The sequence below is a fragment of the Rhinopithecus roxellana genome, chromosome 18, assembly GCF_007565055.1.
Source record: "Rhinopithecus roxellana isolate Shanxi Qingling chromosome 18, ASM756505v1, whole genome shotgun sequence".
NCBI classification, from domain to species: Eukaryota; Metazoa; Chordata; class Mammalia; order Primates; family Cercopithecidae; genus Rhinopithecus; species Rhinopithecus roxellana.
In genome coordinates this window covers 93,351,849-93,377,596 of record NC_044566.1, presented here as the reverse complement: position 1 = coordinate 93,377,596, position 25,748 = coordinate 93,351,849, and the positions used below count along the sequence as shown (strand labels likewise).

The 25,748-nt window shown below is 44.5% G+C and overlaps 2 protein-coding genes across 4 annotated transcripts in view; both read left to right on the top strand.

Annotated features, from left to right (window-relative positions):
• CLYBL (citrate lyase beta like) overlaps positions 1-25,748 on the top strand; it is a 317,902-nt gene that overhangs the window by 100,826 nt on the left and 191,328 nt on the right. The window lies entirely within an intron of this gene.
• LOC104666440 (prothymosin alpha) lies at positions 21,195-21,775 on the top strand. The gene has a single exon (XM_010368515.2). The coding sequence runs from the start codon at positions 21,389-21,391 to the stop codon at positions 21,719-21,721; it is 333 nt and encodes a 110-aa protein (XP_010366817.1). The 5' UTR covers positions 21,195-21,388; the 3' UTR covers positions 21,722-21,775.

The window sequence follows — 25,748 nt, the reverse complement described above, 5'->3', positions numbered from 1 at the left end:
CTACAGGCGCCCACCACCATGCCCGGCTAATTTTTTTGTGTATTTAGTAGAGACGGGGTTTCACTGTGTTAGCCAGGATGGTCTCGATCTCCTGACCATGATCTGCCCACCTTGGCCTCCCAAAGTGCTGGGATTACAGGCGTGAGCCACGCACCTGGCCTGAGGATGTGGTTTTATTCCCATTTAACAAAGGCTTGAGTATCACTTTTTATTTATTTATTTATTTTATTATTATTATTATTTTTTGAGATGAAGTCTCACTGTGTTACCTACTTTGGAGAGCAGTGGTGTGATCTTGGCTCACTGCAACCTCTGCCTCCCGGGTTCAAGTGATTCTCCTGCTTCAGCCTCCCGAATAGCTGGATTATAGGTATGCACCACCTCGCCCGGCTAATTTTTGTATTAGTAGAGATGGAGTTTCACTGTGTTGGCCAGGCTGGTCTCAAACCCCTGACCTCAGGTGATCTGCCCATCTTGGCCTCCCAAAGTGCTGAGATTACATACTTTATTTATTTAACAAAGGAGTGAAGTGATACCCCCTCTCCCGTGTAAGTAGCAGTCAACATTCAAACCCAGGCGTGTCAGACTGTAGAGCCACACTGACATTCAGCAGCTACTTATTTATTGTCTACTATGTGTTAGGCATTGTTTTCATCACACCTTTTATTTATTTATTTATTTTTTTGAGACGGCGTCTGGCTCTGTCGCCCAGGCTGGAGTGCAGTGGCCAGATCTCAGCTCACTGCAAGCTCTGCCTCCGGGGTTTACGCCAGAGCCTCCCAAGTAGCTGGGACTACAGGCGCCTGCCATCTCGCCCGGCTAGTTTTTTGTATTTCTTAGTAGAGACAGGGTTTCACCATGTTAGCCAGGATAGTCTCGATCTCCTGACCTCGTGATCCGCCCGTCTCGGCCTCCCAAAGTGCTGGGATTACAGGCTTGAGCCACCACGCCCAGCCAAACCTTTTATTTTTTGTTTTGTTTTTTAGAGACAGGGTTTTGCTTTGTCGCCCAGGTGGAGTGCAGTGGCATGATCTTAGCTCACTGCAGCCTCGAACTCCTGGCCTCAAGTGATTCTCCTGTCTTGGCCTCCCAAAGTGCTAAAGTGCTGGGATCACTAGGTGTGCACCACCCTGCTCAGCCCACATCTTTTTAAGTCTGCTTTTTAACCTAATTTACTTATTTTGGGAGTCTTAAAAAATTGATTCACAGCCGGGCATGGTGGCTCATGCCTGTAATCCCAGCACTTTGGGAGGCCAAGACGGGTGGATCACCTAAGGTCAGGAGTTTAAGACCAGCCTGACCAACATGGTGAAACCCCGTCTCTACTAAAAAATACAAAAATTAGCCAGGCATGATGGCGCATGCCTGTAATCCCAGCTACTCAGGAGGCTGAGGCAGGAGAGTCACTTGAACCTGGAAGGTAGAGGTTGCAGTGAGCTGAGATTGCACCACTGCACTCCAGCCTGGGCAACAAGAGTGAAGCTCCATCTCAAAAAAAAAAAAAAAAAAGAAAAGAAAAAAAAAAAATGTCTCACTATTGAAAAACGAAGGCTCATGGAAGGCTCATGCAGAATGCTCTGCAAGTTCAAGATAAAACAGAGCTCTGAGAGCCTGGAGGCTTTTTGCCTTAAGGGGCAAGGAGGAAAAGGATTAAGATGCTGCTTGGAAAATAGCCCTTTCTGGCGCCATCTCCTTTACTGTGGTCACCTGCACATGCCTTTAGTTCTTCTGGATTTATATCTAAGCATGTTGCTCTGCTTCATAAGAAGATGACAACATCAGTTACCTTCCTGGAGGTGAAGTAGAGACAAAGGGGCTGGGTGAGTGAGAGGAATACTTTCCGTCATGAACTCTTTCGTACCTGTTGGAACCACTTGAATATCATATCTTTTCAGAAGAAAGGGGTGCTATATTCATTGTCCTAGACTTTAAAAGGCACTTCAGGTAATCTAGTTGAAGTGCAAATTTCACTGAACCCAGACTATTATGCAAACATGACTAGCTCTGTATTTGTTCTTTTATGTTGTGGCTTGCCATCCAATTTGTGTTTCCCGGGCTGGGCACGAGGTGGCTCTAGCCTGTAATCCCCGCAATTTGGGAGGCCAAAGCAGATGATCTCCATTGTCCTTTTTTAAATTTAAGTGACCATAGCTTCTTAGTCTGATATCAGGTTTTTGTTTTCTTCCCACCTTGTCTTTGTTTTTTAGTGTGTGGATGTCTTTGAAATTCATGTTTTTGCCTTTTTTTTTTTTTTTTTTTTTTTTTTTTTTTGGAGACGGAGTCTCACTGTCGCCATGCTGGAGTGCAGTGGCGCGATCTTGGCTCACTGCAACCTCCGCCTCCTGGGTTCAAGCAATTCTCCTGCCTCAGCCTCCCAGGTGGCTGGGACTATAGGCACATGCCACCATGCCCAGCTAATTTTTTGTATTTTTAGTAGAGACGGGATTTCACCGTGTTAGCCAGAGTAGTCTCAATCTCCTGACCTCGTGATCCACCTGCCTTGGCCTCCCAAAGCACTGGGATTACATGCGTGAGCCACTGCGCCTGGCCGAAATTAGTTCATTTTTTATACGTGTCCTTTACACAGGAGATGTATTGAGAAAGATTATCTGTATTTTTTCTTTTAAACAATGCATTTGTTTGTTTGCTTTATTTGTAAGCTCATCTCCTGAGTTTAGAGCAGAATGAAAAATTTGACCTTAATCTTATCCACTGGTTGGAAACTCCTACTTTTATGTCAGCAGGCATAAAAGAAGCTTGTACACATAAGATAATGTATAGCGTGCATAAAGATTTATAGAATACTTATGTCTCATACATTTCACAGTTATAAAACAAAACCTAAGCTTATGCATGTAGATATATTGCTGTGTTTGCAGTTGTCAGTGACTTCTAGAGAATGTGGTTGCTGTGAAGGAAAAAAGCACCTGTGGAAGTTATTTATGTAGAAGTTACTTATGTAAAGACTCAAGCCATTAACAAGAGAGGGAGACTTCTTTATATTGTTAATGACTTTCAGATCTTTCTTCTGAATGAGGGTTGTCACTCTGAATGAGTGCTGTCATTCATTTCCTCCAAGCCGTCAGATATCTTTTTCCTTTATCTGACACATTTCAGGAAAGAGTAAGGGAAAGATTTATTTATATTACTTTGATGGTTTCATTTTCTTTGTGGAAGTCCAGTGACCCAGTTATAGAGATGTTCTTGGAATATATTACTTTGATGGTTACTTTCTCTTTTTGGAAGTCCAGTGACCCAGTTATACGGATGTCCTCAGAACATTTAAAGTCTAGTTCTGAATTATAAAATAGCCCAGTTGCCATAGGTTGATTTCCTGTAAACCTAAATCATGATTGCAAACGAATTTGGATGCTAATTAGCACTCATATAATGATCATATCAATTTATAACTTGTCTAACAACAATGCATTTCTTTCTCTGCTAGGTTATGTATTTACACTATGACCTGTGAACAGGGAAACTGGCCTGTGTTGAGTACTTTCTGTGAGCCAGGTGCTCAACTGTGTACAAACTTGGAAGAACCAGGTGCACATGCCAGGGTTGGAGGCCGTTTAACAGTCAGCATTCAATCGTGTGTTGTCTTTAAAAGGAAGTAGCTCATGACGGTAGCACATTTCATTGTCCTAGAATATTAAATACTTTGTTGTCAACAGATGGGCTTCTTTCATATGCAGAGGTCATCTTGAGCACGGATCTTAAGCATAGTCTTTAATCCTTCCTAGCATCCTACATGAGCCAAACTTAGACGAAAAACAAGGCAGCTCTTGGTTATCTAGGGCAATTTGAAACCTCAGCTACCTCCAGTGTGTCCAGCACACTGCAGTTATGCATCTAGTTACAACATTATGTTTGCAAAATTATGTTTAAGCAAACCACAATGAAAGCATTAAACATAGAATAACTATGATCCAGCAATTTCACTTCCAAGCATATACCCAAAAGTGTTGAAAGCAGAGCCTCAGATACTGATACATAGCAGCATTATTCATGATAGCCAAAAGATGGAAGCAAGCTAGGTGTCCATCAACAGGTGAATGGGTAACTACAATGTGGTGTACACACACACACACACACACACACACACACACACAAACACAAGAATATTATTCAACCTTAAGAAAGAATGAAATTCTGCCAGGTGCGGTGGCTCACACCTGTAATCCCCGCACTTTGGGAGGCTGCAGTGGGCAGATCACCTGAGGTCAGGAGTTCGAGACCATCCTGACCGACATGGTGAAACCCCATCTCTACAAAAAGTACAAAATTAGCCGGGTGTGGTGTCACATGCCTGTTATCCCAGCTACTTGGGAGGCTGAGGCAGGAGAATTGCTTGAACCCGGAAGGTGGAGGTTGCAGTGAGCCAAGATTGTGCCATTGCACTCCAGCCTGGGCAACAAGAGCAAAACTCCATCTCAAAAAAAAAAAAAAAAAAAAAGAAAGAAAGAAAGCATGAAATTCTGATAACTGCTATAACACAGATGAACCTTGAAGATATGCTGAGTGAAATAAGCCATACACAAAAGGACAAATATGTGATTGTACTTATATGAGGTATCTAGAGTAGTCAGACTCACAGCACAGAAATTAGAATGGTGGTTACCAGGGACTGGGGGGAAGGAGGGAATGGGGAATTGATGTTAGTGGGCTTACAGTTTTGGTGGGGATGATGGAAAAGTTCTAGAGATAGTGGTAGTGGATGCACAACATTGAAAGGACAAACCTGTATACCTAAAAATGGTTTAAATGCTAAATTTTATGTTATATATATTTTGCCCCAATTTTTTTTTTTTTCTTTTAGACAGAGTTTTGCTCTTGTTGCCCAGGCTGGAGTGCAATGGTATGATCTCGGCTCACTGCAACCTCTGCCTCCCGGGTTCAAGCAATTCTCCTACCTCAACCTCCCAAGTAGTTGGGACTACAGGCTCGTGCCACCATGCCCAGCTAATTTTTGTATTTTTAGTAGAGACGGGCTTTCACCATCTTGGCCAGGTTGGTCTTGAACGCCTGATCTCGTGATCCACCCACCTTGGCCTCCCAAAGTGCTGGGATTACAGGCATGAGTCACACCATGCCCGGCATATTTTGCCCCAATTTTTAAAAACAACATAATAAAGACAAAGCCACTGGGAAGGATATAAAATGCCCCTGAGCCAAACACTGTATAGCCAAAAGAGCAAAAATACAAAAACTGCACCAAGCTTCTTTGTAAATTAATTCTTCCTTCCTCCCTCCAAGACACTCTTACGTGGTTTGCATCCTGAGAGTCTCCTGGGTTTCCAGTTATTTCAAGGTCATAGTCACATAGGCACGGTGGCTGTGCTATGGTGGAGATGGCTTTTGGATTCCTCATAATTTTGAATTATCGGTGCCATGTTTTTCTGAGACCAAAACTTACGAGTAGAGTATTATCATGTGGAAGGTGGTATGGAGTAAGTGCATCTTTCTTGGGCATTCAGTCTAAAGTCAGTAGTAAAGGGAAAATCACATATAGTCAAGTCCAAATCGCTTATGATGTTACAGTAGATCCACATGTCCCTAACTTGATTACCTATTTTCCCTCCAGCACTAGAGCACATCTCTGCTTCTTCAGCTGAGCTCCAGGAGAAGATGGCTACATTTAGAGTCAGACTGGAGGAAGAGAAGTATTTTGATATTGTATTTTATTTTTATGTATTTATTTTTTAGAGACAGGTTCTTGTGCTGTCATCCAGACTGGAATGTAGCAGTCGCAGCTCACTACAGCCTTGACCTCCTGGGCTCAAGCTATCCTCAAGCCTCAGCCTCCCGAGTAGCCAGGACTACAGGTGCTGTGCCACCAAGCCCAGCTAATTTTTGTATTTTTTTGTAGAGACGGATCCTGCTGTGTTGTCCAGGCTTGAAATTTGATTTTAAACATAGGCATCACACTAAGCCCCCAAGACAAGATAGAAGCTCACAGAACCTTGACTATCTGGAATGACTTTCACAGAGTGACTTCATCTTTTTTCTCACCCTCAATGAGTAACGTTCAGGCTGAGCAGTTCATACTGTTCAAATTATTTCTCTCCTTTAGGCTTTTTTCTTCCAAACACCAGGAGTTGAATTTGAATACTTTAAGTGCTAGTATTATGCAATTTTATTTTATTTATTTATTTATTTTTGAGACAGAGTCTTACTCTGTTTCCCAGGCTGAAGTGTAGTGGCGTGATCTTGGCTCACTGCAATCTCCGCCTCCCAGGTTCAAGCGATTCTGCTGCCTCAGCCTCCCAGGTAGCTGGATTACAGGCACGTGCCACCACGCCCGGCTAATTTTTTTTTGTATCTTTAGTAGAGACAGGATTTCACCATGTTGGCCAGGCTGGTCTCAAACTCCTGACCTCATGATCCACCCCCCCCTCGGCCTCCCAAAGTGCTGGGATTACAGGCGTAAGCCACCGCACCCAGCCTGGATTAATGATTTTGAATGAACATTTACAATGATATGTTTTATAATAAAACACATTAAAAAGTTTGAAACACTAGTTAGTAGAAACAGTTCTCTCTGTAATGACAGTTAGTCATGTTGCTGCCGCAGTGACAGTTGTCTTGTTGTGAGGGTATTGATAAAGACTGGTGATTTGTACACTTGCCCATAGTATGCTTTTCCCAAGCCAGCTATGCAAATCTCATTTCCCTTACATTTGAAAGTTATTTCAGAATTGTTTCATTAGGGTCGAGGCAAGCACAAATCGTGAAAGCCTGTGTCTTCTACCACCGAACACAAGATTCTGTTGGATCCACAACCGATATGCTTTCAGCTAGGTTCCATTTAGCATTCACCCTGGACTTAGGGACTATACAAGAGTGCTGGGTGTTTTTTGTTTTGTTTTGTTTTGTTTTTTGCGACAGAGTCTTGCTGTGTCACTCAGGCTGGAGTGAAGTGGCGCAATCTCAGCTCACTGCAACCTCCACTCTCCGGGTTCATTCTCCTGCCTCAGCCTCTCCCAAGTAGCGGGTATTACAGGTGCCTGCCACCACACCTGGCTAATTTTTTTCTATTTTTAGTAGAGATGGGGTTTCACCATGTTGGCCAGGCTGGTCTTGAATTCCTGACCTCAGGTGATCCACCCACCTCGGCCTCCCCAAGTGCTAGGATTACAGGCGTGAGCCATCACGCCTGGCCTGAGTGCTGGGTGTTTTGGACAGTGGTCCTACCTTACTGTGTAGAAATTCTCAGTCATCCACCTAATTTGTTTATTTCCCATTCATATACTTCATTTATTCACTCACTCACTTGGCCATTTATGCATATTTATTGATTTTGTTAAAAAAGATATCTGAATGAATGGAACACTGAGATGATATACAGAGTAATGGACAGATAGTGGTTAGCCCCTTGGACCCATAAGAACCAGGTTCTGAAATTCCAGCTCTGAAATTCTACCAGCTGGTTGACCTTGGGCAAATTACTTAGCTTCTCTGTGCCTCATTTCTTCATTTATAAGATCATAGGTTACGAGGGTTAGATGAGACATTCATTCGTAGTACCTGGCACACAGTAAGAGCCCCAGTAAATACTAGCTGTTGTTGTGGATTGAATTGTGCTGCCTCCCCACAAATTCATATGTTGAAGTCCTAACCACAAGTACTCAGAACGTGACCGTATTTGGAAACAGGGCCACTGTAGATGTAATTAGTTGAGAAGAGTGATTAGGCTGGGCATGGTGGCTCACGCCTGTAATCCCAACACTTTGGGAGCCCGAGACGGGTGGGTCATGAGGTCAGGAGTTCGAGATCAGCCTGGCCAATATGGTGAAACCCCATCTGTACTAAAAATACAAAAATTAGCCGGGCATGGTGATGGGCACCTGTAGTCCCAGCTACTCGGGAAGCTGAGGCAGGAGAATTGCTTGAACCCAGGGGGCGGAGGTTCCAGTGAACTGAGGTCATGCCACTGCCCTCCAGCCTGGGTGGCAGAGCGAGACTCCGTCTCAAAAATAAAAAAAAGGAGTAATTAGGTTGGGCACTAATCCAATATGGTTGGTGTCTTTATAAAAAGAGAAAATTTGGGCACAGAGATGGACATGCATAGAGGAACAATGGCCATCCACAAGCCAAGGAGAGGGGCCTGGAACAGATCCTTTCTTCCCAGCCCTCATAAGGAGCCAGCCCTTCTGACATCTCAGTTTCAGACTTCCAGCCTTCACAGCTGTGAGACAATAAATGTCTGTCAGTGAAGCCACTCAGTCTGTGGTTCTCTGTCACAGCAGCCCTGGCAGACGACATAGCGGGCAGCACTGTCCTCCGCTACTGTGTTTCTCATTGACCCGAGAATCTGCCTTTGTCCATGTCCTGGCCATTGGAAGATACATTTGCTCCTTCTCAGCTTGCATCCCTGTCCTTTTCTTTCTTTTTCACAAAATAGCATCCAAAAAAGTTCCTGGCAAGAACAGGTGCTTCAGAAGTTCCCTGGCCATTTCATTCCTGTGTCTCTTCCTAAAAAGCTGCAGTTGAAAAGATAGAATTTGGTTTCTCTTACTTAGCACATTCTCTCACTTTCTAAGCTTGATTTTTCTTTCTTTGAAGGAGTGTAACCCCTTCAAAATTAACTCCTAGAGATTGCTCACCCCTCTCCGAAACTTTCGATGAGGAGCGTTTATTTTGTAGACTCTTATGTGTGAATTCTTTCAATAAATAGGGGATGCAGAGAAGCAGCTTTGTGTAGTGAAGCAGTAGGAAAGAGCCTATTGGGGACAGAGCCTCACCACTACATTTCAGTAGCTGGTTTCACTCTCACCTATTTTTAAATGGTGACTTGTGTTTTTATTTGTTTGTTTTTAAAGAAACTTGAGATTGGACAGTGTTTCTCCTTCCTCTCCAGAGGCCCAGAGCAATGTCGCAAGGATGCATTCTGGACGAGGCAGTCACGGGGCCGCACATGGCATTTGTTCTTCCCAGGGACCGTCTGCTGTGTTTCTCTGCCCCAGTGGAGCTGGGGGAATAATAAAGCTGTTATTATTTATACTGCACAGCATTTTTTTTCAGTGGTCCTTGTCATTGAGACTTATGAAGACAAGATAGGACAAGAGGGAACTTGTGAGTTTTTATGCAGGCAGGGAAAAAAAGTAAAAGAGGGGCTATATTTCCAGATATATTGCTTTTTCCCAAACCCCTGCACTTCCCCAGTCCTTTTCTTTATCTTCCTTTCCCAAATGAGAGGTATCATTCTTCTTCTCCAATGGCAGTCCCCCTAGTTTCTTCCCTGTCCTCCGGGAATCTTGGTACACTATTTAGCCACTCTCTTTCTTGGTTTTTGACTCTGTCCCATTGTGGAATTCTTACCCACAGCTTACAGTGATGTTTTACATACATCTCTGCCAAAGATGAAGTGGAAAATAACCTTTGCTTTGTAAACACATCTCCTTCAAGCTATCGACAAGTCTCCCAGCTTCTCTTAATGTCTGACTTTTTGTTGTTGTTGTTGTTGTTGTTGTTGTTTTGAGACATAGTTTTGCTGTTGTTGCCCAGGATAGAGTGCAGTGGTGTGATCTCGGCTCACTGCAACCTCCGCCTCCTGGGTTCAGGTGATTCTCATGCCTCAGCCTCCTGAGTAACTGGGATTACAGGTGTCCACCACCACACCCAGCTGATTTTTGTACTTTCAGTAGAGATGGAGTTTCACGAGGCTGGTCTCGAACTCCTGGCCTCAAGTGATCTGACTGCCTTGGCCTCCCAAAGTACCAGGCTTACAGGTGTGAGCCACTGCGCCTGGCCTGGCCTAATTTTAGACATTATCTATTTGTCTTAGTCCATTTGGGCTGCTGTAACAAAATACCATAAGCTGGGTGTCTTATAAACAACAGAAATTTATTTCCCACACTGTTGGAGACTTGGAGGTCCAAGATCAGGCACTGGCAGGTTCAGTGTCTGGTGCTAAGGAAACACCCGCACTTCCCGGTCCACAGATGCACACCTTCTCTTTTTTTTTTTTTTTCTGCACCACACTTGGGGATCATTTTATTTGTTTGTTTATTTATTTATTTATTATACTTTAAGTTCTAGGGTACATGTGCACAACGTGCAGGTTTGTTATATATGTATTCATGTGCCATGTTGGTGTTCTGCACCCATTAACTCATCATTTCCATTAGGTATATCTCCTAATGCTATCCCTCCCCCTTCCCCCCCCAACAATAGGCCCCGATGTGTGATGTTCCCCTTCTTATGTCTAAGTGATCTCATTGTTCAATTCCCACCTATGAGTGAGAACATGCGGTGTTCGGTTTTCTGTTCTTGCGATAGTTTGCTGAGAATGATGGTTTCCAGCTCCATCCATGTCCCTACAAAGGACACAAACTCATCGTTTTTTATGGCTGCATACTATTCCATGGTTTATACGTGCCACATTTTCTTTTCTTTTCTTTTTTTTTTTTTGAGAAGGAGTCTCGCTCTGTCGCCCAGGCTGGAGTGCAGTGGCCGGATCTCAGCTCACTGCAAGCTCTGCCTCCCTGGTTTACGCCATTCTCCTGCCTCAGCCTCCCGACTAGCTGGGACCACAGGCGCCCGCCACCTCGCCCAGCTAGTTTTTTGTATTTTTTAGTAGAGACGGGGTTTCGCCATGTTAGCCAGGATGGTCTCGATCTCCTGACCTCATGATCCGCCCATCTCGGCCTCCCAAAGTGCTGGGATTACAGGCTTGAGCCACCGCGCCCGGCCTGTGCCACATTTTCTTAATCCAGTCTGTCACTGATGGACATTTGGGTTGATTCCAAGTCTTTGCTATTGTGAATAGTGCTGCAATAAACATACGTGTGCATGTGTCTTTATAGCAGCATGATTTATAATCCTTTGGGTATATCCCCAGTAATGGGATGGCTGGGTCAAATGGTATTTCTAGTTCTAGATCCTTGAGGAATTGCCACACTGTCTTCCACAATGGTTGAACTAGTTTACAGTCCCACCAACAGTGTAAAAGTGTTCCTGTTTCTCCACATCCTCTCCAGCACCTGTTGTTTCCTGACTTTTTAATGATTGCCATTCTAACTGGTGTGAGATGGTATCTCATTGTGGTTTTGATTTGCATTTCTCTGATGGAGAGTGATGATGGGCATTTTTTCATGTGTCTGTTGGCTGTCTAAATGTCTTCTTTTGAGAAGTGTCTGTTCATATCCTTTGCCCACTTTTTGATCGGGTTGTTTGTTTTTTTCTTGTAAATTTGTTTGAGTTCTTTGTAGGTTCTGGATATTAGCCCTTTGTCAGACGAGTAGATTGCAAAAATTTTCTCCCATTCTGTAGGTTGCCTGTTCACTCTGATGGTAGTTTCTTTTGCTGTGCAGAAGCTCTTTAGTTTAATTAGATCCCATTTGTCAATTTTGGCTTTTGTTGCCATTGCTTTTGGTGTTCTAGACATGAAGTCCTTGCCCATGCCTATGTCCTGAATGGTATTACCTAGGTTTTCTTCTAGGGTTTTTATGGTTTTAGGTCTAACATTTAAGTCTCTAATCCATCTGAATTAATTTTTGTATAAGGAATAAGGAAAGGATCCAGTTTCAGCTTTCTACTTATGGCTAGCCAAATTTCCCAGCACCATTTATTAAATAGGGAATCCTTCCCCCATTTCTTGTTTTTGTCAGGTTTGTCAAACATCAGATGGCTGTAGATGTGTGGTATTATTTCTCAGGGTTCTGTTCTGTTCCATTGGTCTATATCTCTGTTTTGGTACCAGTACCATGCTGTTTTGGTTACTGTAGCCTTGTAGTATAGTTTGAAGTCAGGTAGCGTGATGCCTCCAGCTTTGTTCTTTTGGCTTAGGATTGTCTTGGCAATGCGGGCTCTTTTTTGGTTCCATATGAACTTTAAAGCAGTTTTTTCCAATTCTGTGAAAAAAGTCATTGGTAGCTTAATGGGAATGGCATTGAATCTATAAATTACCTTGGGCAGTATGACCATTTTCACGATATGGATTCTTCCTATCCATGAGCATGGTATGTTTTTCCATTTGTTTGTGTCCTCTTTTATTTCACTGAGCAGTGGTCTGTAGTTCTCCTTGAAGAGGTCCTTCACATCCCTCATAAGTTGGATTCCTAGGTATTTTATTCTCTTTGAAGCAATTGTGAATGGGAGTTCATTCATGATTTGGCTCTCTGTTTGTCTGTTATTGGTGTAGAAGAATGCTTGTGATTTTTGCACATTGATTTTGTATCCTGACACTTTACTGAAGTTGCTTATCAGCTTAAGGAGATTTGGGGCTGAGACGATGGGGTTTTCTAAATATACAATCATGTCATCTGCAAACAGGTACAATTTGACTTCTTCTTTTCCTAATGGAATACCCTTTATTTCTTTCTCTTGCCTGACTGCCCTAGCCAGAACTTCCAACACTATGTTGAATAGGAGTGGTGAGAGAGGGCATCCCTGTCTTGTGCCAGTTTTCAAAGGGAATGCTTCCAGTTTTTGGCCATTCAGTATGATATTGGCTGTGGGTTTGTCATAAATAGCTCTCATTATTTTGAGATACATCCCATCAATACCGAATTTATTGAGAGTTTTTAGCATGAAGGGCTGTTGAATTTTGTCAAAGGCTTTTTCTGCATCTATTGAGATAATCATGTGGTTTTTGTCTTTGGTTCTGTTTATATGCTGCATTACGTTTACTGATTTGATGCACACCTACTCACTGTGTCCTCACATGGCAGAAGGGGTGAGGGAGTCCATCTTTTTTTTTTTTTTTTTTTTTTTTTGATACAGAGTCTTGCTCTGTCACCCAGGCTGGAGTCCAGTGGTGCAATCTTGGCTCACTGCAACTTCCGCCTCCCAGGTTCAAGCGATTCTTCTGTCTCAGCCTCCAGAGTAGCTGGGATTACAGGCACATGCCATCACGCCCAGCTAATTTTTTGTATTTTTAGTAGAGACGGGGTTTCACCACGTTGGCCAGGCTGGTCTAGAATTCCTGACCTCGTGATCCACCCGCCTTGGCCTCCCAAAGTGCTGGGATTACAGGCGTGAGGGAGTCTGTCTTTTATAAGGGTGCTGATTTCATTTATGAGAGCTCAGTCCTCATGACTAACCACCTACCAAAGGCCTCACTTCCACATCTGATCACATTGGGGATGAAGACCTCAACATCTTTTGCAGAGGACAGAAACATTCTGTCTATAGTACCATTGACTTTCTGCTATGGAAGATGAAGACAGTTCTCTTTTGTCGTATTATACCCCGATACACACTTCAGTGTTTATACTGTGCCAAGGAAAACAGTGTTCACAGCTGAGCCATATGGTACATTACAGTTTTCCTTTCTCGTATAACCTTTTGTTCCCCCGGAGTTAGCAATTGACTTTTTTTTTTTTTTTTTTTTTTTTGTAGAGACAGAGTTTTCCCACATTGCCCAGGTTGGCCTCCAAGACTGGAGCTCAAGAATCTCCCTGCCGGCCGGGCTCGGTGGCTCAAGCCTGTAATCCCAGCACTTTGGGAGGCCGAGACGGGCGGATCACGAGGTCAGGAGATCGAGACCATCCTGGCTAATACGGTGAAACCCCGTCTCTACTAAAAAAATACAAAAAAGTAGCCGGGCGCGGTGGCAGGCGCCTGTAGTCCCAGCTACTCCGGAGGCTGAGGCAGGAGAATGGCGGGAACCCGGGAGGCGGAGCTTGCAGTGAGCTGAGATCCGGCCACTGCACTCCAGCCTGGGCGACAGAGCGATTCTCCATCTCAAAAAAAAAAAAAAAAAAAAAAAAAGAATCTCCCTGCCTTGGCCTCCAAAAGTGCTGGGATTACAGGCGTGAGCTACCACGCCTGGCCAGTAATTGACTCTTTTGCTAAAACTAATTTTTTCTTCAAACTCTTTGACAAAGTCATCAATATTAAGCAATATACCTTTACTACTTTCGATTTTGTTTTTAAAGGAATTCCTTCTGGAGTCTTCTATCCTGAACTTGTTGCTTTCTAGGCCAGCTGCATTTCTGTGTTTCTAAAACTTCCATTGTTTATAAAACACCATAATCCTGGTGTTTGCTCCTTTTGTACTCTGTATTTCCAGTATCTGGAAACCATGTCTTTTTTCTTGGCTTGTTTCCTCATTCAGGGCTGTGTATCTTCTAGTAGTGATGTGAAAAGAGGGTTCGTGAAAGTTACATGTTTTTGAGACTATATGTCTGAAAAGGTCTTTAGTGTTCTTCAGACTTCATGGAAAACATTTTCCCTAAGAATGTTAAAGGTATTGCTCCCTTATCATTTTGCCTCTTATGCTGCCGTTACTTTAAAATGGTGCCATTTTGATCCTTGATCCCTTTTCTGTAAATTTTGTTCTGTCTTGAAAATCTCTTTCTTGAAGATCTCTTTCTCCCTAGTACTCTCAAACTGTGCATTAATGTACTTTGATGGGATCATTTTTGTTAATTATGTAGGTGTTCCATAGGCCTTTCAGTCTGAAAATTCACATGTTTTAGTTATCGGGGCTTTCTTTGTATTTCTTTTCTTTCTTTTTCTTTTTTCTTTTTTTTTAAGACAGAGTCTTGGTCTGTCGTCCAGGCTGGAGTGCAATGGTCTGATCTTGACTCACTGCAACCTCTGCCTCCCAGGTCCAGGTGATTCTCCTGCCTCAGCCTCCTGAGTAGCTGGAATTGCAGGCATCTGTCACCATGCCCGGCTAATTTTTGTATTTTTAGTAGAGACGGGGTTTCACCATGTTAGCCAGGCTGATCTTGAACTCCTTTCTGGCCTCATGTGATCCGCCCTCCTCAGCCTCCCAAAATGCTGGGATTATAGGCATGAGCCACCGTGCCTGGCCTCAAGTTTTTATTTCTGATAGCTTTTTCATGTTCTCTAATGTTTCTTATTGATTGATTGATTGAGACAGGGTCTTGCTTTGTTGCCCAGGCTGGAGTGCAGTGGGTGCAATCACGGCTCATTGCAGCCTTAACTTCCTGGGCTCAAATGATCCTCCTGCCTCAACCTCCCAAGTAGCTGGGATTACAGGCACAAGACAGTGTGCCCGGCTAATTTTTAAATATACTTTTTTGTAGAGACAGGGTTTTGCTATGTGCCCATGTTGGTCTCAAACTCTTGGGCTCAAGTGATTTGCTTTCAGCTTCCTAAAATGCTAGGATTACAGGTGTGAGTACATGGCACCTGGCCGTGTCTGTTTGTTTCTGAGACAGGGTCTTGCCCTGGAGTGCAGGCTGGAGTGCAGTGGTACAATCTCGGCTCATTGCAGCCTTGACCTCCTGGGCTCAAGCGATCCTCCACCTCAGACTGCCATGTTTCCTTTATAAATGATATTTTATTCCTGTTTTTATATGTATTATAATACCTTATTTCTCTTAGATTATTAATAGCAAGTGTTTTGTTCTGGTGTTTGCTCTCTTCTGCTCTCTGCATGAGGAGTGCTCATCCTGGTTGTTTGGATTTTTATCTTTCATGTTGGGAACTTTTGTCAAAGTTTTGGTGTTTGACTATCAGTCCATACTTAAAAATGAGGAACTGGCCTGGTGCGGTGGCTCACGCCTGTAATCCCAGCACTTTGGAAAGCCGAGGTGCGTGGATCACCTGAGGTCAGGTGTTCGAGACCAGCCTGACCAACATGGTGAAACCCCATCTCTACTAAAAATACAAAAATTAGCTTGGCGTGGTGGTACACGCCTGTAATCCCAGCTACTCAGGAGGCTGAGGCAGGAGGACTGGTTGAACTGGGGAGGTAGAGGTTGCAGTGAGTGGAGATTGCACGACTGCACTTCTGGGCGACAGAGTGAGACTCAGTCTCAAAAATAAGTAAATAAAAAAAAAAAAAAAAAAGAGGAACTTAAGGATCAGGAACAGTGGCTCATGCCTCTAATCCCAGCACTTTGGGAGGCCGAGGTGGGCAGATCACTTGAGGTCAGGAGGTCGAGACCAGCTTGGCCAACATGGTGAAACCCCGTCTCTATTAAAAACACACAAAAAATAGCCAGGTGTGGTGGCACCTGCCTGTAATCTCAGCTACTTGAGAGGCACAAGAATCACTTGAGCCCAGGAGGCAGAGGTTGCAGTGAGCTGAGATTATACCGCTACACTCCAGCCTGGGCAACAGATCAAGACTCTGTCTCTAAATAAATAAAAATGAGGAACTTAACAATCAATAGAGAGTTGTGTGTGGAATTGATGGGCCTCATACTAAGGTTATCAGATGGGGGCCCACGAGCTTCACCAGAGGATCACCACGTATCAGTGTCTGTAGGCTTGTTCTCCTGGGCTCTTCTGTTTTTCAGAGAGGTATCCTGTGCTCTCCAGCTTTGGGGGATTAGACCTGGCTTCCAGCATTCTAGAAGCCAAGGCTAGGAGGAACTGGGGAAATCTCATTATTCCATACCTGGACTTTCACTCAGCCCCTTTTTCAGCTTTTGACTAACTACTCGCCTTCACTGTGTTTTGCCTCCACAAAGTGAAAGCTTTTTTGGGTTCCATTTCTCCAGGGAGTTTCTTCCTTTGCCCTTTTGGAATGGGGCAGGTTAAGGTCTAAGTGCTCTTTATAGAGAATTTTTTTCTTTTTTTTTTTTTTTTTGAGACAGAGTCTCACTGTTGCTTAGGCTGGAGTGCAGTGGTGTGATCTCAACTCACTGCAGCTTCGACCTCTAGGGCTCAGGTGATCCTCCTGCTTCAGCCTCCCAAGTAGCTGGGACTATGAGCACATGCCACCATGCCCAGATAATTTTTTGTATTTTTTACAGAGCTCAAGGAATCCACCCACCTTGACCTCTCAAAGTACTGGGATTACAGGTGTGAATCACCACACCTGGCCTATACAGATTTTCAAACAATCCTTTTGTGCCTGGAATTGGTAGGTTCATGGTCTCACTGATTTCAGGAGTGAAGCTGCAGACCTTCGCTGTGAGTATTAAAGCTCTATAAAGGCAGCGCGTCTGGAGTTGTTTGTTCCTTCCGGTGGGTTCATGGTCTTGCTGGCCTCAGGAGTGAAGCTACAGACCCTCGCGGTGAGTGTTACAGTTCATAAAAGTGGCGTTTCCAGAATTGTTTGTTCCTTTCATCTGGAGTTGTTCATCCCTCCTGGTGGGTTTGTGGTCTGGCTGGCTTCAGGATTGAAGCTGCAAACCTTCGTGGTAAGTGTTACAGCTCATAAAGGCAGCGTGGCCCCAAAGATTAAGCAGCAGCATGAGTCATTGTAAAGAGCTAAAGAACAAAGCTTCCACTGTGTGGAAGGGGAACCCAGCGGGTTGCCACTGCTGGCTCAGGCAGCCTGCTTTCATTCCCTTGTCTGACCCCACCCACATCCTGCTGATTGGTCCATTTTACAGAGAGCTAGCCGATTGGTCTGTTTTGACAGGCTGCTGATTGGTGCATTTACAAACCTCGAGCTAGACACAGAGTGCTAATTGGTGCATTTACAATCCTTTAGCTAGACACAAAAGTTCTCCAAGTCCCCCCTAGATTAGCTAGACACAGAGCACTGATTGGTGCGGTTATAATCCTTTAGCTAGACACACAATGCTGATTGATGCTTTACAATCCTCTAGCTAGACGTAAAAGTTCTCCAAGTCCCCACCCAACTCAGGAGCCCAGCTGGCTTAGCCCAGTGGATCCCGCGCAGGGGCATTAGCAGAGCTGCCTGCCAGTCACTGCGTGTCCTCACTTCTCAGCCCTTGGGTGGTCAGTGAGACCTGGTGCCTGTGGAGCAGGGGGCGGTGCCCATCCGGGAGGCTCAGGCTTTGTGGGAGCCCCTGGTGGGGGCGGGGACTTGGGCGTGGCAGGCTGTAGGTCCCGAGCCCTGCCCCCTTGGGAGGCGGCTGAGGCCCCGCGAGAATTCGACCCGGGCTCAGGCAGGTCGGCAGTGCTGGGGGATCCGGCGGACCCTCGGGAGCTGCTGGCTAGGTGCCAAGCCCCTCACTGCCCCGGTGGGCAGCGCCGGCCTAGCCTGCGCCCACCCAGAACTCGTGCTGGCATTCGGGTGGTGCTGGCCCCCGAATGCCGTGCGCCGCCCCGGTTCTCACCGGTGCCTCTCCCTCCACACCTCCTTGCAAGCAGAGGGAGCCGGCTCCGTCCTCGGCCAGCCCAGAGAGGGGCTCCCACAGTGCAGCGGTGGTCTGAAGGGCTTCTCAAGTGCGCCAGAGGTGCCCAGGCCGAGGTGGTGCCGAGAGTGAGCCCGGGCTGCTAGCACATTGTTACCACTCACTTTTGTTCCAGCCCACTGCCCTGCGTTCAGAGGTACCAGGAACCTCTAGTTCCTCAGCTTTTCCAGAGTTCTGTGGTAGAATTAAGTTTGATACTTTTGGCCTGTCATGTTTCTCAGGTCCCGGGGCTGCAGGAAGTTAGTAACCAATGTTTTCACTTACTGATCCACTCTCCATTTTCCAGTGGTTTCTTAACATAAGGGATTGCTTCTTCTGTTATATCTGTTTCTGTGGATCTGTACTCCTCCCCTCTTCATTGTGGGTTTTAGAAAGAAAGCAGAGACAAATACTAATAATCTGCCATGTTATTTAGCAAACTTTATAAACTCTTTTTTTTTTTTTTTTTTTTTTTGAGGAGTCTCACTCTGTCACCCAGGCTGGAGTGCAGTGGCCAGATCTCAGCTCACTGCAAACTCCGCCTCCCGGGTTTACGCCATTCTCCTGCCTCAGCCTCCCGAGTAGCTGGGACTACAGGCGCCCGCCACCTCGCCCGGCTAGTTTTTTGTATTTTTTTAGTAGAGACGGGGTTTCACCGTGTTAGCCAGGATGGTCTCGATCTCCTGACCTCGTGATCCGCCCGCCTCGGCCTCCCAAAGTGCTGGGATTACAGGCTTGAGCCACCGCGCCCGGCCGGCAACTCTTTTTAAAATTATGAATGAGTATTGAATTTTATCAAATGCTTTCTCTGCATCTCTTGAGATGTTCAAAAGGCTTTTCTTTTCTCATCTGTTAATGAAGTGAACAATAATAACATGTTTTGTAATGTTAAATTGTCCTTGCTCTATTGCTGTAATTTTGTTTTGTTTTGTGTTGTTTTTTCTTCAGAGACAAGGTCTAACTATGTTGCTCAGGCTGGGCTGAAACTCCTGGGCTCAAGTGATTCTTCTGCCTCCACCTCCCCAGTAGCTGAAAGACTGGTGTGCACCACCATGCTCGGCAGACATCATTTTTCAGTTTGCTGAAATTCAGAATTTTATGGAAATGTAAAATTGAGACTGCCCTATACTTTTCTTTCTTTTGTTTTTTTGAGACAGAGTCTCGCTCTGTTGCCCAGGCTGGAGTGCAGTGGCGCAGTCTTGGCTCACTGCAAGCTCCGCCTCCCCGGTTCACGCCATTCTCCTGCCTCAGCCTCCCAAGTAGCTGGGACTACAGGTGCCTGCCACCAAACCCGGCTAATTTTTTGTATTTTTAGTAGAGATGGGGTTTCACCGTGTTAACTAGGATGGTCTCTATCTCCTGACCTCATCATCCGCCAGCCTCGGCCTCCCAAAGTGCTGGGGTTACAGGCATGAGCCACCGTGCCTGGTCTTTTTTTTTTTTTTTTTTTAATGGAGTCTTGCTCTGTTGCCCAGACTACAATGCAATGGCACAATCTTGGCTCACTGCAACCTCCGCCTTCCTGGCCCAAGCGATTCTCCTGCCTCTGCCTCCCAAATAGCTGGGATAACAGGTGTCTGCCACCATGCCTGAGTAATTTTTATATTTTTAGTAGAGACAGGGTTTCACCATATTATTGGTCAGGCTGGTCTCAAACTCCTGACCTCAGGTGATGCACCCACCTCGGCCTCCCAAAGTGCTGGGATTACAGGCGTGAGCCACCGCAACCAGCGTATACTTTTCTTGTTTTTGCTGCCTTCGGTTTTTATGCTTTTTTCAGAAATGAATTGGGAAAAAATTATGTGGGAAACTTTCCCTCTTTAATTTCTTGAACCGCTTGTGTAAGATATGAATTATCTGTTTCTTCGGTTGGCATGGTGGCTCACACCTGTAATCCCAGCACTTTGGGAGGCTGAAGCAGGTGGATCACCTGAGGTCAGGAGTTCAAAACCAGCCTGGACAACATGGTGAAACCCCGTCTCTACTAAAAATGCAAAAAGTAGCTGGGCGTGGTGTTGCGCACCTGCAGTTCCAGAACCCAGGAGGCAGAGGTTGCAGTGAGTTGAGATTGTGCCGTTGCACTCCAGCCTGGGTGACAGAGCAAGACTCCTTCTGAAAAAAATAAGAAAAAAAAAAAAAGAATTATTCTTTATTTTTTTGAGGCAAGGTCTTGCTCTGTTGCCCAGGCTGGAGTGCAGTGGCATGACCTCAGCTCACTGCATCCTTTGCTTCCCAGGCTCCCAGGATCCTCCTGCCTCGGCCTCCCATGTAGCTGGGACTACAGGTACATGCCACCATGCCTGGCTAATTTTTGTATTTTTTGTAGTGATGGGGCTTTGGCATGTTGCCCAGGCTGGTCTCAGACTCCTGGGCTCAAGTGATCCTCCTGCCTCAGCCTCCCAAAATGCTGGGATTCCATGGGTGAGCCACTGTGAATTCACTGCCTTGAATAATCTGTTTCTTAAAGGTTTTTGTTAAAACTTGTTAGAAATTGTCTGTACAACTTGGGTGTGTATGTGTGTGTGTGTATCTGTCTTGACTACTAATGCAGTATATTTAATAACATAGGATCTTTTCAGATTTCCTAGCTTTCATTTATTGAATTACAGTACTTTTGATTACTTATGTTTATCTGGAATATTGTTCACATTATATGTTTTCAAATTTATTGCCATAAAGTTGATTTTAGCCTTCTCTTGTTTTTTTTTTTTGTACACACAGGGTCTCCCTAAGTTGCCCAGGCTGGTCTAGAACTCCTGGGCGCAAGTGATCCTCCCACCTGGGCCTCCCAAAGTACTAACACTATAGGCATGAGCCAACTCTCCCAGCCTCAGAAGCTTTTCTAAACCCTTCCTAGGGGAATGGGGAGATAAGTAGGGGCCACTTAGGGAGTAAATGATTATGAAAACGGACATAGGCTTTTGCAAAAATAGGCAGTAGCCTGTCCGGACCAGGTACCAAGTTCCAGCCTCTTCTAGGTTTCACTCCTGTTGCCTGATAAGCTCCCCTGATAGATTTAAAAAAAAAAAAAAAAAAAAACAAAAAAGAAAAAAACAGGCTGGGCGCGGTGGCTCACACCTGTAATCCCAGCACTTTGGGAGGCCGAGGCGGGCGGATCACAAGGTCAGGAGACCGAGACCATCCTAGCTAACACAGTGAAACCCCGTCTCTACTAAAAATACAGAAAATTCCCACTGGCTGCTCTGAAAAGCCATCTTTGCATTGTTCCTCGTCCGCCTCCTTGCTCGCCGCAGCCGCCTCCGCCGCGCGCCTCCTCCGCCGCCGCGGACTCCGGCAGCTTTATCGCCAGAGTCCCTGAACTCTCGCTTTCTTTTTAAATCCCCTGCATCGGATCACCGGCGTGCCCCACCATGTCAGACGCAGCCGTAGACACCAGCTCCGAAATCACCACCAAGGACTTAAAGGAGAAGAAGGAAGTTGTGGAAGAGGCAGAAAATGGAAGAGACGCCCCTGCTAACGGGAATGCTAATGAGGAAAACGGGGAGCAAGAGGCTGACAATGAGGTAGACGAAGAAGAGGAAGAAGGTGGGGAGGAAGAGGAAGAGGAGGAAGAAGGTGATGGTGAGGAAGAGGATGGAGATGAAGATGAGGAAGCTGAGTCAGCTACGGGCAAGCGGGCAGCTGAAGATGATGAGGATGACGATGTTGATACCAAGAAGCAGAAGACCGACGAGGATGACTAGACAGCAAAAAAGGAAAAGTTAAACTAAAAAAAAAAGGCCGCCGTGACCTATTCACCCTCCACTTCCCGTCTCAGAATCTAAACGTGGTCACCTTCGAGTAGAGAGGCCTGCCCGCCCGCCCACCGTGGGCAGTGCCACCCGCAGATGACACGCGCTCTTCACCACCCAACCCAAACCATGAGAATTTGCAACAGGGGAGGAAAAAAGAACCAAAACTTCCAAGGCCCTGCTTTTTTTCTTAAAAGTACTTTAAAAAGGAAATTTGTTTGTATTTTTTATTTACATTTTATATTTTTGTACATATTGTTAGGGTCAGCCATTTTTAATGATCTCGGATGACCAAACCAGCCTTCGGAGCGTTCTCTGTCCTACTTCTGACTTTACTTGTGGTGTGACCATGTTCATTATAATCTCAAAGGAGAAAAAAAACCTTGTAAAAAAAGCAAAAACGACAACAGAAAAACAATCTTATTCCGAGCATTCCAGTAACTTTTTTGTGTATGTACTTAGCTGTACTATAAGTAGTTGGTTTGTATGAGATGGTTAAAAAGGCCAAAGATAAAAGGTTTCTTTTTTTTGCTTTTTTGTCTATGAAGTTGCTGTTTATTTTTTTTTTTTTTGGCCTGTTTGATGTATGTGTGAAACAATGTTGTCCAACAATAAACAGGAATTTTATTTTGCTGAGTTGTTCTAAAAAAAAAAAAATACAAAAAATTTGCTGGGCATGGTGGCAGGTGCCTGTATTCCCAGCTACTAGGGAGACTGGGGCAGAAGAATGGCGTGAACCCGGGAGGCGGAGCTTGCAGTGAGCCGAAATCGCGCCACTGCACTCCAGCCTGGGAGACAACAACAACAACAACAACAAAACACCCGAGAGGGTTTTTATAACAATTGACTTCCCTTCTGGAGAATCTGCATTTCATTGGATAAGGGAGATTCAGGAAAAGCCCCTCTGTGCATTTGCTATTTCCCAAATGCCTTCAGCTTGAAGTAACCAGCAAACCAATTCAGCATATTTGGGCTGGTATTTTCTGGACTCGTGTCTATGAGGCAGTGCTTCTTCACATGCTGTTCAAGTCTTATTAAATTTTTTTTTAAATTTTTTTTATTTTTTATTTATTTTTTTTTTTGAGACGGAGTCTTGCTCTGTCGCCCAGGCTGGAGTGCAGTGGCCGGATCTCAGCTCACTGCAAGCTCCACCTCCCGGGTTCAGGCCATTCTCCTGCCTCAGCCTCGCGAGTAGCTGGGACTGTAGGCGCCCACCACCTCACCCGGCTAGTTTTTTGTATTTTTTAGTAGAGACAGGGTTTCACCGTGTTAGCCAGGATGGTCTCGATCTCCTGACCTTGTGATCCGCCTGTCTCGGCCTCCCAAAGCGCTGGGATTACAGGCTTGAGCCACCGCGCCCGACCAAATCTTACTAAATTTTTGTCCATTAGATCTATCCATTTCTGCTTCTGGTTGTGAATTTATCAATTACTTATGTAATTCTAATAATTTTTTTGTTTATTTCAGATGTCTGCAATTTGAGAAATATTATTTCTTTCTGATAAAATGTTCTTTTTTTATCATTAGATAATGATCTTCTTTATCCTAAGAATGTTTTTGCCCTACTCTCTATCTTGTTTGATATTAATTAATTCAGTCACTCACTCAGCAATACCTGTTGAGAACCTTTTTTTTTTTCCGAGTGAGAGTTTCGCTCTTGTTGTCCAGGCTGGAGTGCAATGGCGTGATCTCAGCTCACTGAAACCTCCGCCTCCCAGGTTCAAGCGATTCTCCTGCCTCAGCCTCCCCAGTAGCTGGGATTACAGGCATGTACCACCACGCCTGGCTTATTTTGTATTTTTAGTAGAGATGGGGTTTCTCCATGTTGCCCAGGCTGGTCTTGAACTCCCGACCTCAGGTAATCTGCCTGTTTGGGCATCCAAAGTGCTGGGATTACAGGCATGAGCCACCGTGCCTGGCCTATTCTTTTTTTTTTTTTTTTTTTTTTTAAAGATAGGGTCTCCCTGTGTTATCCAGGGTGGAGTACACTGGTGAGATCACGGCTCACTGCAGCCTTCAACTCTTGGGCTCAAGTGACCTCCCTGCCTCAGCCTTCTGAGTAGCTGAGACTACTGAGCTACTGAGTAGTCAGGCGCCACTGAGCCTGGCTGATGTATTTATTTATTTATTTGTTATGAGATGGAGTCTTGCTATGTTACTCAGGCTGGTCTCAAACTACTGACCTCAAGTGATTCTACTGCCTTGGCCTCCCAAAGTGCTGTGATTAGGTGTGAGCCACCATGTCCAGCGAAGAACCTGTTCTATGCCAGTCACATCAAGAAACAAAACAGGCATCACCTGACTATATATATATATATATATATATATGTATAGATATATATTTTTTGGAGACGGAGTTTTGCTCTTACTGCCCAGGATGGAGTGCAGTGGTGCTATCTCGGCTCACTGCAACCTCTGCCTCCCAGGTTCAAGCGATTCTCCTGCCTTACCCTCCCTAATAGCTGGGATTACAGGTGCCCGCCACCACACCCAGCTAATTCTTTGTATTTTTAGTAGAGATGGGGTTTCACTACGTTGGCCAGGCTGGTGTTGAACTCCTGACCTCAGGCAATCCACCCACCTCAGCCCCACAAAGTGCTGGGATTACAGGCATGAGCCACTGCACCCGGCTTGACAATATCTTTTTATTTTAATCACCTTTTTATTTTTTACTTTCAACCATTCTGTGTCCTTCTGTTTTAGGTGTATCTTTTATAAACAGTATTTAATTGAAACTTTTTTTTCTTTAAAATTAATCTTGGTCTTTTAGCAGGGATATTTAATCTGTTATGATTGCTAATGTAATCAAATTTGGTTTTACTAACATATTTTACTAATTTTATGTACTGTGCTGTTTACTATTTCCCCTTTTTTTGCTTTTCATTGTACTTAGTTCTCTTTATTTTATTTTTTTAGTTTTATTATTTTATTATAGTTTTCTTATTTATTCTACTTTGCTTATTTCTTCCTATTGATTTGGAAAGTATACATTCTATTTTGTTTGTGATTACATTTATAATTTAATATGCATATTTTATTTGAGTCTAAAGCTAATGGATATATCTCTGCTCTCCTTCTGATCAAAATGTCTCAGAATATTTTGGCTCTGATATTCACTCCCAGTCTTTCGTGCTACCTGTGTAGCATGTTATCAGAGTCTAGTACTTACCTTTTTGGTTTTTTTTTTTAATACTTTGTTTTAAAGGAGACAACATTATAATTGATATTGCTGGCTTATTTAGATTTACTTACATGTTTACAGCCTCTCTGCTCACCATCGCTCCTTTGGATCCCACTGTTTTCTTTTGGATTGAGTCTTTTATCCTGAAATACAGCATTGGTCACTTCTCTCAGTAAAGGTCTAACAGTAGTAACTGTCTTCAGCCTGTTTCTGGAGAACGTGTTTATTTTGCCCTTCCTCTTGAATGATTGCTTAGTTGCGTTCAAGGCTAAAAGCTATATTCTCTCAATACTTTGAAAATACTATTCCAGGCCGGGCGTGGTGGCTCAAGCCTGTAATCCCAGCACTTTGGGAGGCCGAGACGGGCGGATCACGAGGTCAGGAGATCGAGACCATCCTGGCTAACACGGTGAAACCCCGTCTCTACTAAAAAGACAAAAAACTAGCCGGGCGAGGTGGCGGCGCCTGTAGTCCCAGCTACTCGGGAGGCTGAGGCAGGAGAATGGCGTGAACCCGGGAGGCGGAGCTTGCAGTGAGCTGAGATCTGGCCACTGCACTCCAGTCTGGGTGACAGAGCGAGACTCCGTCTCAAAAAAAAAAAAAAAAAAAAAAAAAATACTATTCCATTAATTTTGGGTTGATTTGCTGCTTAGTAACATTCTACTGTGCAGAAAAATTGTTCTTTTTTCACGAGTAATCTGTCTTTTCTCTCTATGTATTATATAGCTTCGCTGTTATGTGTTAGGTGTTGATTTGTGATTGTTTATTTGGCTCCTGACTATGCTGTTCAGTCTGATA